General features: G+C 45.2%; 1 protein-coding gene across 2 annotated transcripts; it reads left to right on the forward strand.

Moving 5' to 3' along the window:
• Nucleotides 1–2366: 2366 nt before the first annotated feature.
• Nucleotides 2367–4780, forward strand: LOC107219416 (trypsin). 2 transcript variants are annotated; one of them, XM_015657629.2, is made up of 7 exons: nt 2367–2450; nt 2566–2672; nt 2756–2865; nt 3202–3340; nt 3424–3537; nt 3633–3813; nt 3889–4780. In XM_015657629.2, exons 1-7 carry the CDS (start codon nt 2387–2389, stop codon nt 4053–4055), a joined length of 882 nt encoding a protein of 293 aa, XP_015513115.1. In that variant the 5' UTR covers nt 2367–2386; the 3' UTR covers nt 4056–4780. The 2 variants fall into 2 exon arrangements, with proteins under 2 accessions (XP_015513115.1, XP_046598501.1); XM_046742545.1 differs by having other exon boundaries at nt 2367–2441.
• Nucleotides 4781–12477: the final 7697 nt, after the last annotated feature.

Here is a 12477-nt window from a genome sequence, read left to right on the forward strand (position 1 = left end):
CATTGGAGTGTTGACCACCCCAATTTCATGCTGATAATTACAGGTTTGTAAACGAATTTTTGCACCCATAGACAGATTACATGAGAAAAACTTGAAAGTTCCAATCAGTGTTAATCGCCAATTCTTTGTTGGCTGGAATATGGAAACGTTGTTCGAATCATCCAATTTGCCCGCAACACAGGCCTACTGAATTTAGGAATACGGCTGATAGGAAACTTGTCGGAGGATTCAATCCCGGCAAATATTGACCAAATATATACATGTATGCGTCTGTTCATGATCAGAACGTCTCTGTTACTCTCTGTCGGTGTGGGATATCGTGTTTTCTAAGAAACGATCATGTTCGTTTATTTATATATTTGGTTAAGGCAGTAGGCAATCGCATTTTATGGGTGGCTCATCGATTGCTCTTCTATATTCAATCGTAATCCGTAAGGATAGACACGCTTCGGACGGCGTGACTTTCAGTGGGGTGGATCAATGCGATACTATAATCATGGAGGAATTAAAGATAGTCATTAACAGGGGCTTAAACAGGTTTTCAGGTTAACTAAAAACGAACGGATACAGCATTCATCAGATACAACGCTACAAGGTAAAAAGAACTGAAATTGAACCCTTCAACGATTGAGTGAAAATTACAGAAGACGTGAAATGTTTATAAAATGAAAATTTCATAGCAAATTTTTGGCAAAACATATTATATAATATCAGGAAAAACAAGGTCCATTAGCGCGTAAAATAAGCTCTGCGAAAAATGAACTGCTCAGCTACTCTTTTTACAGAAATAAATGAATCGCTCCCCGTAGACCAAGAATCCCGCGTCAAAATCCTGATTTAGTCTCGACTTAATGAAGTAGCGGATAAACAAGAAGACAATAAAAGATTCGGAATAAAGAGCCTTGGAAGTTCCCAATCGCAGATACTTGACAACGTTAATAATCGTAATGCTTGTCGCGACGTTTTACGACTGCTGGTTGACATTGACTTTTACGTTATCGTTTATATGTATACCGTCAAGAAGTACGATGACCATAATTGTTGTTCACCGCTTTGTTGTTCTGAAAATTTTTTCGCGAATAACGGCGTTGCTCGCGCCTACCGTAAGAGGGGAGGGGGGTTCAGTTTGGACGGTCTAAAATTGCTACTTATATGCGCCGTGCCACCATCTTGTTATTAATTTCAATGAAAAAATTCTAAGACGTTCTTAAAACTATAAATAATAAAGCCCTCAAACTCAAATTGCTCCAAGTGTTCTCGCTTTCTTTAACAAAAAAAAAGAACTCTTAAAAATAATGGACGTGATTTTAGACCGTCCAAGCCGTAGCCCCCCTCAATGTGCATCTGATCTGCGTCTGATTAAGGACGTAGGTATTCGTACAGAGCCAGACGGTGTCTATGCCTAATTCGTTGACGACGGTGGATGGAATGTTGAGTCGACGAACACGCATCACGGTCTTAACTACAGATCTTTACTGAAGTGTTGATCGATATTTACGGCTGGATTATACGTCTAGAGGCATTATTTATGTCGCACGGTCGTCTCGCCGAACGTGACCGTCGACGAGTCAAGATTTAAAGCAATAAATAAGGCAGATCTATAAGCGTGCACCAATGTTTGTTTTTCTATTCGTAAACCATTACATCCATTATTGATGCTTGATTACCGGCATTCGGGGATAACTTGCAGCTTATCGGCAAATACAACTTTTCTGAAGGCGCAATCATCCTCTCATAACTCAATTTTCCCCAAATCTCTAATTTCCTAATGGAATGTGAAATTAGATAAGTACATGGAAGCGTTCTAAGTTTCTAAATTACGCATTGGGCCAAAGCTTCTTGTTAACCCATTTCCACTTATCCTCGCTCTTCGCACACTTTATTCTTCTCAAAGACGAAATACTCTTTTCGCTAGGTTTTAGATGGAGTAGCGCATTCAGTGTTGAACTGAGAACTCGAGAGTTTCATGCTTTCATGCTTTCAATTACGTAAAATGAGGGTAAAAAAAATCGCAACGAGACGGGCGCAGACTCAAAGCAATAGTGTACCCACCCACTCTAAAACGAAACAACACCAACAAAAGATCCCGTACTTCGTAAATGTAGGACAAACTGTGAAAAAAATCGCCTTTATGAACAGATTCGCGAGTACATAAGTATAACTCACTTGCGAGAGGATCAAGATTAGATATTTCTTTAATAATTTTACAACAGGGATATCACACGTGTCCGTTGCTTAATTTTGCTCGTCTTCTATAATATACAACCCAGGTATAATCTTCTCATCATCATCGTGACGAGTAGATAAAAGTGAGGAATTTATACGTGTACGTATTTACATAAATATGTGATCCTTCATCCGGGAAAAAATTTTGACAGTAGTCAACATGCTGCGCTACTTCACGCTAGTTAGCCTCCTGGCACTGTGTCGCGGATTTGGAAGTATAACAAGTGATTCTGAATAAAAATGTTTATTAGTGACGATATACGAATGGAATTACAATGATGCTTAGATCAATCAAATGAACCGTGAGATATTTTTAAACCTCGGTATTTGCACTTGCAGCTTTTCCGGAAGGGTCGGTCGAACCATTACCTTTGAAAACCAATGACGCGCCGAAATCGCGAATCGTTGGTGGCCAGACAACAACGATAGCAAATTATCCGTGGGCGGTGCGTTTGCAAGATTTCAAGTACCTAGTAAACGTCGAATTAATTACTTCGTTGGTTTTCAATTTCATTTTTATTCCTTTCAGGTTTCCCTGCAGCACGAATGGGAGGAATACACGTACGACACGATCCATTTTTGCACCGGCACCATAATCAATAAAGACTGGATTCTGGCCACGGGAGTATGCGCTCTCATGTAAGAAGCAAACAATCGTTCAACAATTCACGCGTTATTTTTGTTCATTCGCCCGTTACAAAAATGGAAGAAAAAAAAAGAAACCCGTTTCGTTTCAACCGAATAAATATTCTCTTTTTTCGTTTACGGGTGAAAATAATCAATAAATTCACGCGCGGGCAATTTATCTCAGTTACATCGCAGGTGAAACTCGCTCAATTCCATCCCGTTGATTACAAGTCTGTAAACGAATGTTCGTATCCATATAATGCAGATTAATCAGCGAACCCCGTAGCTGCGTTCCGAATTGGATCAAACTTGGGGCTCGAATCACTGGCGACTATCCCTTTGTTGCAGGATAGAATCCGAGAACGTGACCATCAGAGTCGGCAGCGACTACTTCCACGAGGGAGGAACAGTTCACGAAATCGAATACGCCATCTTCCATCCTGAGTTCAACGAGACCACACAGGACTACGACCTGGCTTTGCTGAGGGTTAACTACCACAATTTTTACCTCGATTCTCCATGGCTTGAAAAGCTTTGCTTTCTATTCAAACGTACCTTATTCATCCTCAGTTAAACACCAGTCTGACGCTGTCCAACTCAGTTCAGGCAGTCAAGCTGCCGAGTCTGAACCAAAATTATCCAGAAGGAACAATTTTCTCGATGGCCAGTTGGGGTGCATCCGTCGTAAGTGAACCGTTCCAAACGTCATTCGTAAAAATTGCGAGGTAAGCGCGACTAACGCGTATCACAGGCTAACCAAAAACCACTTTGGCAAATAGTTTCTCGGCGACATGACTACCCAGCTACAGTACATAAGTCTTCCAACGATCACAACCGAGCTGTGCCAGACCGTGTACTTCGATCGCATAACCGATAGAATGTTCTGCTCGTACGAAGAGTACGTGGGAATGTGCATCGGGGATACAGGGGCAGCGGCGGTGGTGGACGGAGTCCTGATAGGCGAGTATTCCACCCACCCCCCTCACGACCAGCCGGCGAGAACCATAGCATGACGAGGTCGCTTTACTCCCGCAGGAATCGCGTCCTGGGACTACGCCTGTTCGTCCTACGGCTACCCTGGGGTCTATGCAAACGTCTCGGTGATGGTCGACTGGATTACGGAAGTCTCCTCATCCTCGTCGCCGGCTCCTCTCTTCTGCCTGGTGGCAGCCCTGGCGATTCTCCTGCGCTCCGAGGCGTAGTCCTCGGTCGATTTCAGGGTGAGGACGCGGCTTGTAATCCATCGCGGAGGAATGCTGCAGGACTATCCAGTCGCCTGCCAGTCTTCGTGGTCTGTTCAGACACTGGCTATAGTCGCTAATTCCCAACGGCTGAGGCGCTAATTCGTCGGACAGGTTCTCTCTGCTGCGGGTTAAGGATTCCTGCAGTATAATCCAGTTCCTGATCCTCCCGAGCGAGGACTGATTCATCGGGGGCGATGGGACTAGGAATAGGAAACCCGGCGGTGGCGGTGGCGTCTTAATCCGCAACTCGTCAGAATCCCTTTCGGTGAACTGATTCGAGACGACCGAGTCTCGAAATGATCCTGTTAAGTGTACGCGCGATCTAATAACTTCTGACACTGATACTCCGACTTATTTCTGTCTTCTTCGGCTTTCCCTTATCCTCTCTGTCTGATTCTCCCTCGTTTCGTCCGCCCGGTTCAGCTGCAGCTACCTACCCCCTTTTTTTTGTTTTTGTCCACCTGAAGTCTTGCCGCGAAATCCCTTGTCAAGGCGTCGACGTTTGCATCGAACGAACCCTTCTCTTCGAACCGAGAATTCGGACGTTTGTCGGTGACCGACATGGAACATTTTTGTATCAAGTGAATCGGTGTTGTTTTATACCCTAATTTTATAATCTTCATATGTGCTCGTGAACAATAAATACCCACATCAAGCCCGTCAGGGTTCGTGTGATACAACCACGCACGCTTTCGTCGTGTAAAACTCGTTAAAAATCAGCAACCCATGCGAGATGATTGCACAGCGCATATTTGATTGATTAAAATCACGCTAATTGGCATCGATTTGCGCCGAGTTCCGCAGGAGCAACGGCAAAGATAATTCAGGACTGACGCAATCATCCGTAATAAAACGAATTGTCAATGAATTATTTTCAGTATCACGTGATCCGAAGTTTGGAAAATAGGCGAGGAAACTACGGGACGAGATAAGGGAGAAAGGTGCGAGTTGGAAAATGGTGTGTCGGAAGTAAGTATGAAGGGGGAACGTTTATTGCTACTATTTGGCAAAGTCGAGGCAATATCTGCGACGTTGCAACGGGTGCAGTTATTAGTTGACTTAACCGTGTTCCGCGCGATGTTCACTATCATACCTCGGGCTACGTCGGTACGTGCAAAGCAGCTTGGGTACCGTACAATTCCATGCCGAGAGCATACCATCGGCGTAAAATGGTTTGAAAATTCAGTTCCGCCGATGCAAGGGCGTGAGCTTTGGACTCGCGGAGTTTTCAGTATGGTGGAGAGGAAGAAGATGAAGGGGAGAAGGGAGAGGAACCGAACGAGGTACAGATATGAATTGTTCTTTCTTACGGGGCCGAGCCATTCTTCAAGTTTCCTTGGTGCCATAATTGAGTAATGCCTTGAAGCGTTCGGAGAGCGTGGTTCATTTTAAGAAGTGCCGTGACAAATTCCCAATTTGCTACCTTTATATATATATAATATATACATATATATGTATATTACTGCCGACATCCGTCACCGGCAGTGCTTTTCTTGAGAGTTTAACGCATAATAGATGAGGACATTAGTTAGGATTACCTGCGACAGGCTTTCATGAAAATTTGACGCCAATTTCGAGAAACGCGTGTCTCCTCATGCGTTTTTTTTCTCATTTTCGCATACCCGTTTTTTCACCCGCTTCTCAAAGATTAATATCGTCCACCTAGCCTGTTCTATTATAGTCTCCCGGTGATATTTTAGACGGAACTTTATCTCGACGTTGTAGTCGGTATGATACAAGCAGTAATTGCAATCATAAATAAGCTGTATAATCTCTTGCAAGCTTTAACTACGCTAGTCCTACGATAGCGAAGATAATATCCGGACGTTCGTCTTTCATTCGGTAAAACTTTGTCCCTTGTAAAATTCGTTGCAAGAAATTTTCACGAGACTATAATAATGCGCCGAGCATGATAAATCTGAATGGTTTTTCCCGTCTTAGGCAGTAGAAGAAGAGGAAGAAGAAGAAAATGGGAGAGAAAATAAATTTCGCCAACTTTCTTTTATCATTTTGTAAATTACCCCGCAGCTCAGCGTGGCTCTGATTGAAATCGCGCCATTTACTGGCCTGCAACAATTTCTCCAGATTATAAGAGCCGAGGCTGCCACTCACACTTTGCTCGCTCTTCATCCCCGTCAATGTTATCCCCGGTATTCCTTTTGTGAACCAATGCCGATATATTAATGCAATATGTATGCTCGGCTCTACACCGTTACATAAATCATAAGGCAGGCGGGGAGAATACCGTGGCTTTGAGTATAAGTGAAATGTGAGGTCGCTTGTCTAACCCTCTTAAAAAAATAGGAAGAGTAAGTAAGCAAATGAAAATACGTAACCTGCGAGAGGAAATATTCGATTCACTGATCTTGCTCATGCATAAATAACGATACAAGGGTGACTATACTTGTATACTTGAATAATGCAATCTTTCTCGTGGCTCGTGTAAGTAACTGTCTGGTACAAGTTCTGCTGCTTGTCGTATACATAATTCATAATCACAGGTTTGACTATGTGAGCGTACGACTGAAATACATGTCCACAAATGCAACTTTCACGTCCAATTTGGTTGACCTCTTCTTTCTAGACGATAATGAAAGGAGTAAACATTCCACAATTCTTTATCTGTATATAATCCACGGTCGTATTTACAGAAGGCTTCCTCGATGCACAGAGGATGGTTATATCTCTCATTGTAACGAATATCCCTATGTTCGGAATAATTTTTTACCCTTGTGTGGATTTGAATACAGAGATGTTTATAGAGTGGTAAATGTTACGGTTTAATAATTCAATTGAATTTTTAAAAAATTAAGATAATGTGACGGTTCTGAATTATACTCGTGGCTTTTAATTTGCGACATTTTCCATGGTTACTATTTACCAAATAATTTCAAGTTACACGCTGAATGTGTTGGGGTAAAACTTAAAGTTCACACGATGACAGCGCAAACTTCAACCTAACACTGTGTCTGAAATCTGACGAAATGAGTATCGATTTTGACTTAAGGCCTGTTTCACAACAAAGTAAAAGGAAATTTCAGGCAGAATTACGGAATATAAGAAAAACCAGCAATGCCTGCCTCAAAATTGATTCAGCGAAGTTCGCAGAGCCGTGGGATGTAATTAAAAATGCGAAACTCAATCAACGCCGAAATCCAATCAACGTTCAATTAATTCCGTTTGCAATTTAGTCGGTTTCAATGTTGAGATGCTCTATAGGTATAAAATCTACCGACGCGTTTAGGCAGCTAGGCCTCCACCTGGACCAGGTAAATCTTCGAGTCGAACGGAAGCTGCTAATTTCCCACCACGTCTCAAAATACTCACCTTGAAATAATTCAAACGACCCAGTTGCAAAAAACAAAAGCTTCATGCGCACCCCAGTTCTCGTTTTAGTATGGGAGTGAGAACGAAGAGTGGCAAAAATAATTTGGCGCATTGATACTGTATTTTCCGCGGAAACAAAAACGACAAGCGTGAAACTATTTGCAAAAAATGAAAACTGTTCCGAACGAAATGTACACTTTGAAACTCGCCGCTGTTTCGGGGAAAACGCGCGGCGCTGAGGGGGAGATGCAGTTACAACATCCGTCGAGCAAACAGATGAAACACACTCCAGGGAAATTTTGGACGCGTGTCAACACTGCCATTCGCAAAAATGACACGCTCAACCCGGCGCTGTGTTTGGGGTCGAATCGCGTGGGCATTCGATATCGCCGATGGCTCGAAGAGTCCAAAGTGATTAACCCGATGCTCGATTGACGAGTGGAAAGAAGCAAAAAGCTGTCTGTGAATGGCAAAGGTCGGGTTAGTTTGAACCGGAAATTACGAACCGTGACCTTTTCGAACGACAGTAATATCTAGGCGGATGTCTTCAATGCGGCTTCCAACAGCTCGAAAATTTGCGTACAAGGTATGCCCACGGGAAGGACGACTGCAGCCGATGAAGCGTAGTGGAGTACAGAGCGGCGCGGGGTCGATTTCGGGCAGGAAGTCGATACGGAAGAATCGGAGATAAGCCGAGCCTCGGCCGTCCCGAGGCATGAATGCGGAGGCGAGAGCCGTGAATTATCAATGTAGTTATTAGAGGAGTTGCCGAGCGCGAACTATAAACCCGGTCTATTTCCGCCGGGATCTGACCCCCTCGCAGCCTCCGGTCCCTGCAGTCGCTTCCCTTCCGTTTGGAGCGGTTGCGCCGGTTCCGCAGACTTCCGAGGCGCTTTTTCACCCCGAAACAACCGTCGGGCTGCGCAATCTTGTCGCTAAATGATCAGATAGCGTCACGTACGCCGGATGTGCACATACAGAAGCAATATGCAAATCAGTTCTTCCTTTATCACCAGCCGGCTTTGCTACCCTCCGCAGCCGGTGGTCCGCGAAGTACATCTGCTCAAGATATAAACCGCGTAATGATCCGCTTTGCACCTTCGTGCCAGTGCATAATGACGCGAGTTCATCGGTTTTACGGGTATTTCTCGAATCACCCTGAACCGGGCGAAACACGAAAGAAGCTCAACCTGCGCAATGCACTCTCTACGTACCCTGGGCAATCACGCCCCTCCCCCCTTCTCCGAATATCTTTCGCCCAGAACCGGTGGTTGAAGAAGCCGCGAGGGCGTCGTGAACTTCTGCTGCACTCGACAATTACGGCCGAGTGCAGGTTGGCTGGCTCTCGGGGAGGGTTATTATCAGATCCGGGGGTTAGCGTGATCCGTAATCACGCTTGGTGTATTTAACCAGACTTGTACAAATATATTTACCTGCTACTAGCAATTTGCATTTTAATTACTCATTACCATGGCGAATATTGCACCCTTCGTTACGCCCCCCTCGGCCACCTCCCTCTCCCTCTCCCTCTCCCTCTCCCTCTCCCTCTCGCTCTCTCGCACCGTCTTCGTTGCCGAAACCGTTTGTTCACCTACTCGCGAAAGAGCTCGTAATCGGGACAACAACGGTCTCGTACCCCAGCCAGGATTTACATTGTGCCAACCAGGCGACCCGCCGTCGCTGTAGTTCTGCCCCTGTACAACCAAACCGCCGAACAAACTGCTCTAATTAGTTATGCACAAACAGCCGCGCCGCTAAACGCAACGCCTGCTTTCAACGAAATTCAGTGCATTGCTACGTGTTCGAACGATCCTCTTTTTCCAAGGTGCGTTTTTGCAAAATCCCCACCCCCCCCCCCCCCCCCTGCGCACATATGCCGCAGTCTGAGTGGTGCGAATGGCTTAGAGACTGGCTGAATGCTAATCCCAAGCGCACCTGCACAACCTCCGCCCCCCTCCCTCCCTCCCTCCATCCCAGAAAGGGAAATTGGCTCTAAATTCTTGGGTCAGGGTCAACCTGAAACATTGTTCATGAAATAATATCCGGTCAGTCGGAAAATGCAACCGTGCAACCGAGTGCCGGAGCACCTTTGAACAGCCCGGTCCGAACCGTACGTGGGAAACCAGCAGTGACTCTTCTCGGAGTGGATCAAAGTCGTGCAAACTAGAAGCAGATTGTCCGACGTGTGAGAAAAAATTTGTTGTTACATCTCCTCACGTGGCGCAAGAGGAGGTTTACCCATGAGACTCGGTATCGGGTATACTAATTGTTGAGGAGTCAGCGGACGAGGTATTTAGAGTTAGTTGCAAGTTAATACCGGAGGTGGAGGAAACCGACGATTAACCCTGAGAAAATAGCTTGTTCAGCCCTGACGTAGGACTGCGGGATGATTTGCCAGAATCGACACGAAGCGGCGGGGCCGAGTAACTTGTTTATCTCCTCTCGGCAATAAGCCGGAAGCTTCACAGAAAGGCGGTGCCGCCGTGGCAGGAATTGATTTTGGAATATGGCCAGTTGATTAACAATGGAGCGAAGGAATTATAATACGTCCGATCGGGAAGGCGCAGGGCGGGAAATGAGAGCACTTTATAGAAATTGCAGGGAGCATTATTCCCGGATTTGGCGGCTCCTCCTGCCACGTGATGGGTATATGTATGGGTGTGTGTGTGTGTGTGTGTCTGCCTACGCTGCTGCAGAGAAACAGCGATTTCCGCCATCCTCGACAGTCGGGTGAGCTCAAAACTTTGCCCGGAGTTCACAGTTCATGCTCACACTAATGGAATGGTATTTACAAACGGGAACAAACACTCCTATCAATTACAAGACGATTCAACCCACTTCTCGCCGTTCTTCCTTAGCCCCGTGCCTCCACTCTCGCTCTATCGCATTCTATTCTCCCTCCAAATCTCTGCGCCCTGCGCCTCATCCATCGACGCGCTTCCGATCCTCCTCCCCCCTCGGAGCGAGTGAACTTTTGATTACCCGCATCCCCGTGTAATCCCCAAGTAGTGGATTCAGGTCCAGAAACGCTGGGCGTGGCGGCTCTGTAAATATTTGAATCTTGAAATTTCAGATCGACGGGAGGATAAAGGATCGCGAACTCTTAGCTCGGGGAATTCCTTCTCTCTGGTTGCTCCCTTATGCGTATGGGGAACCCGGCACCAGTTCACTCTGACTAATCGAGGAGAAGTACAGAGGTTCGGTTAATCCCGGACAGTTTATTGATCACCTCACAACAGTCCGGTATTCACACCCAGAAAGTTTCATTCTCTTATTTTGAAAGATCGACAAACCGAGTTTCGTTATTCCTGAACGGATTGTTAACATTACCATAAATTTTTCGTTAGCCAGAGAAATGATATTGTGTAAAACACAATTGCGAGTACCCAGCCGAAACTGTTATACATTATGATTCGCCCATTTGTCAAAGTCAACCGACGCGACGTTCGTGCAGTACCCCGAAGATACCTTGCAGCACGTCCCTTCAAAGCGTTCGAAATTCCAACAATACAGCATCGTTTTCCCGACCAACTTGTATGTGCCACTGAACAATTATTCATCTGACAAATCGCAGCCGCTCCAACTGCGACTAGAAGGTGTAAAAGCTCGTCCATGACTTTTAACCGTTTCAAATGAACTGTCAACGGTTAGCGTGAAACTTTTCGTTGAATGTAGTGTGATAGAATTTGCTCGACAAATTGAAACTAAGTAACTACTACACTCCTCACGGTGATGTTCAGCCTGAGGGTAGATATTCAAAACGGTTCCAAGAACTTTTTAAACTAATTCTAATCCGTAGGTTGTTTCCAACTTTTTCACCCTCCTTTCCATTTTTATTTTATTATTTATTTATTTATTTTTTTCCAGAAAATTGCACGAATTCCCGGTACGAGAGTAGAGCTTGCATCCACTCCCTCACTCAGATGGTTCTCCTCGAAAAGCAACGGCTGTGACGGGAGGAGCGCTGATGACGCGGCTGGAAATCAGTGTCAGAAAGAAGCTGTAAGTGGACATGGCGGGGAAAATTGACGGTTTTGATTGTCCGAGCCGCGAAATAACGACCCGATAACCGATCTGATCACGAATGAGAAATTAGGCTCGCTTAAAGACAAGCAAGAATGCCGATTTTAATTACTCCGGATAAAGTAGATCACTTGTCGCTGAAGTCAGTCTCACTTTCCATCTGGAAAAATCTCGACAAGGTTTTAAATAGTCCAACGAAGGCAGACAAGGACAAAGCCTTTTATTTTGCGACTCAAAAGAACACTTCACCGATTGACATTCAAAGATATTAAAGATGCCTCGCGACTGCGACGTTCGTATCCCGGCAGATCATCTGGGCCGCAACATCGGCGCTTGCAAGAACACCGATCGCTATTTCTACACGTCGACAACGTTCATCGAGGTCTTCACCTCCCTTGGAGACGTCAGGCAGCCGGCACCGATCGAGAAGGTTGAAGAGCTTTGAGAAAGCCCAGAATTATATCCTTCACCGACGTAAGCGACAGAAGGCGACTCCGATTCGACGATGGATCAAAAGACCGACAAACAAACTTTAATTTCTTCACGATCGGTGTGCGTGACCTTTCTGTGGCGACTCACCTTCATCGGCCACAGCCGAAAGGTTACCGGCTCTTTCTTCCCACGTAAATTAAATTCCCGACGACATCAAGTTCAGAGTGAAAGAAGATCAGACGAGTCGTAAAAACTGCCAAGCACAGGCGGCACTCGGCTTCGCTCCTTCATTGATCTATTGCGTTTTGTCCAGATGGTTTCTTCGACTCCCGAATCTTACCCTCTGTTCCCACTTCTTTTTTCTTGCGTCTAGAATCAGACCGATGACATTATTCCAAATATTAATCTTTGAAAAAAAAACTCGTCCATAGGATCGGGGCGAGGAATAAGTGAAAACGAAATACCGAGAGAACGGATGAACGATATCACAAGTTTCCGTAAGATGCTTAAAGCATTTCGTTTATGAACCGTAAGCATCTGGAAGATGTGAGTGTTATACTTTTTTTGCTCTCTTACGTGCTGGTTCAGGAGGAATAAT

Source organism: Neodiprion lecontei, chromosome 6, assembly GCF_021901455.1.
Source record: "Neodiprion lecontei isolate iyNeoLeco1 chromosome 6, iyNeoLeco1.1, whole genome shotgun sequence".
NCBI lineage: Eukaryota > Metazoa > Arthropoda > Insecta > Hymenoptera > Diprionidae > Neodiprion > Neodiprion lecontei.

Excerpts from the sequence above, each read along its gene's own strand:
- LOC107219416 (XM_015657629.2), top strand. The coding sequence starts at position 2,387 with ATGCTGCGCTACTTCACGCTAGTTAGCCTCCTGGCACTGTGTCGCGGA. Across the intron at positions 2,673-2,755 it reads TAGCAAATTATCCGTGGGCG|GTTTCCCTGCAGCACGAATG; the intron begins GTGCGTTTGCAA and ends TATTCCTTTCAG. Across the intron at positions 3,341-3,423 it reads ACGACCTGGCTTTGCTGAGG|TTAAACACCAGTCTGACGCT; the intron begins GTTAACTACCAC and ends ATTCATCCTCAG.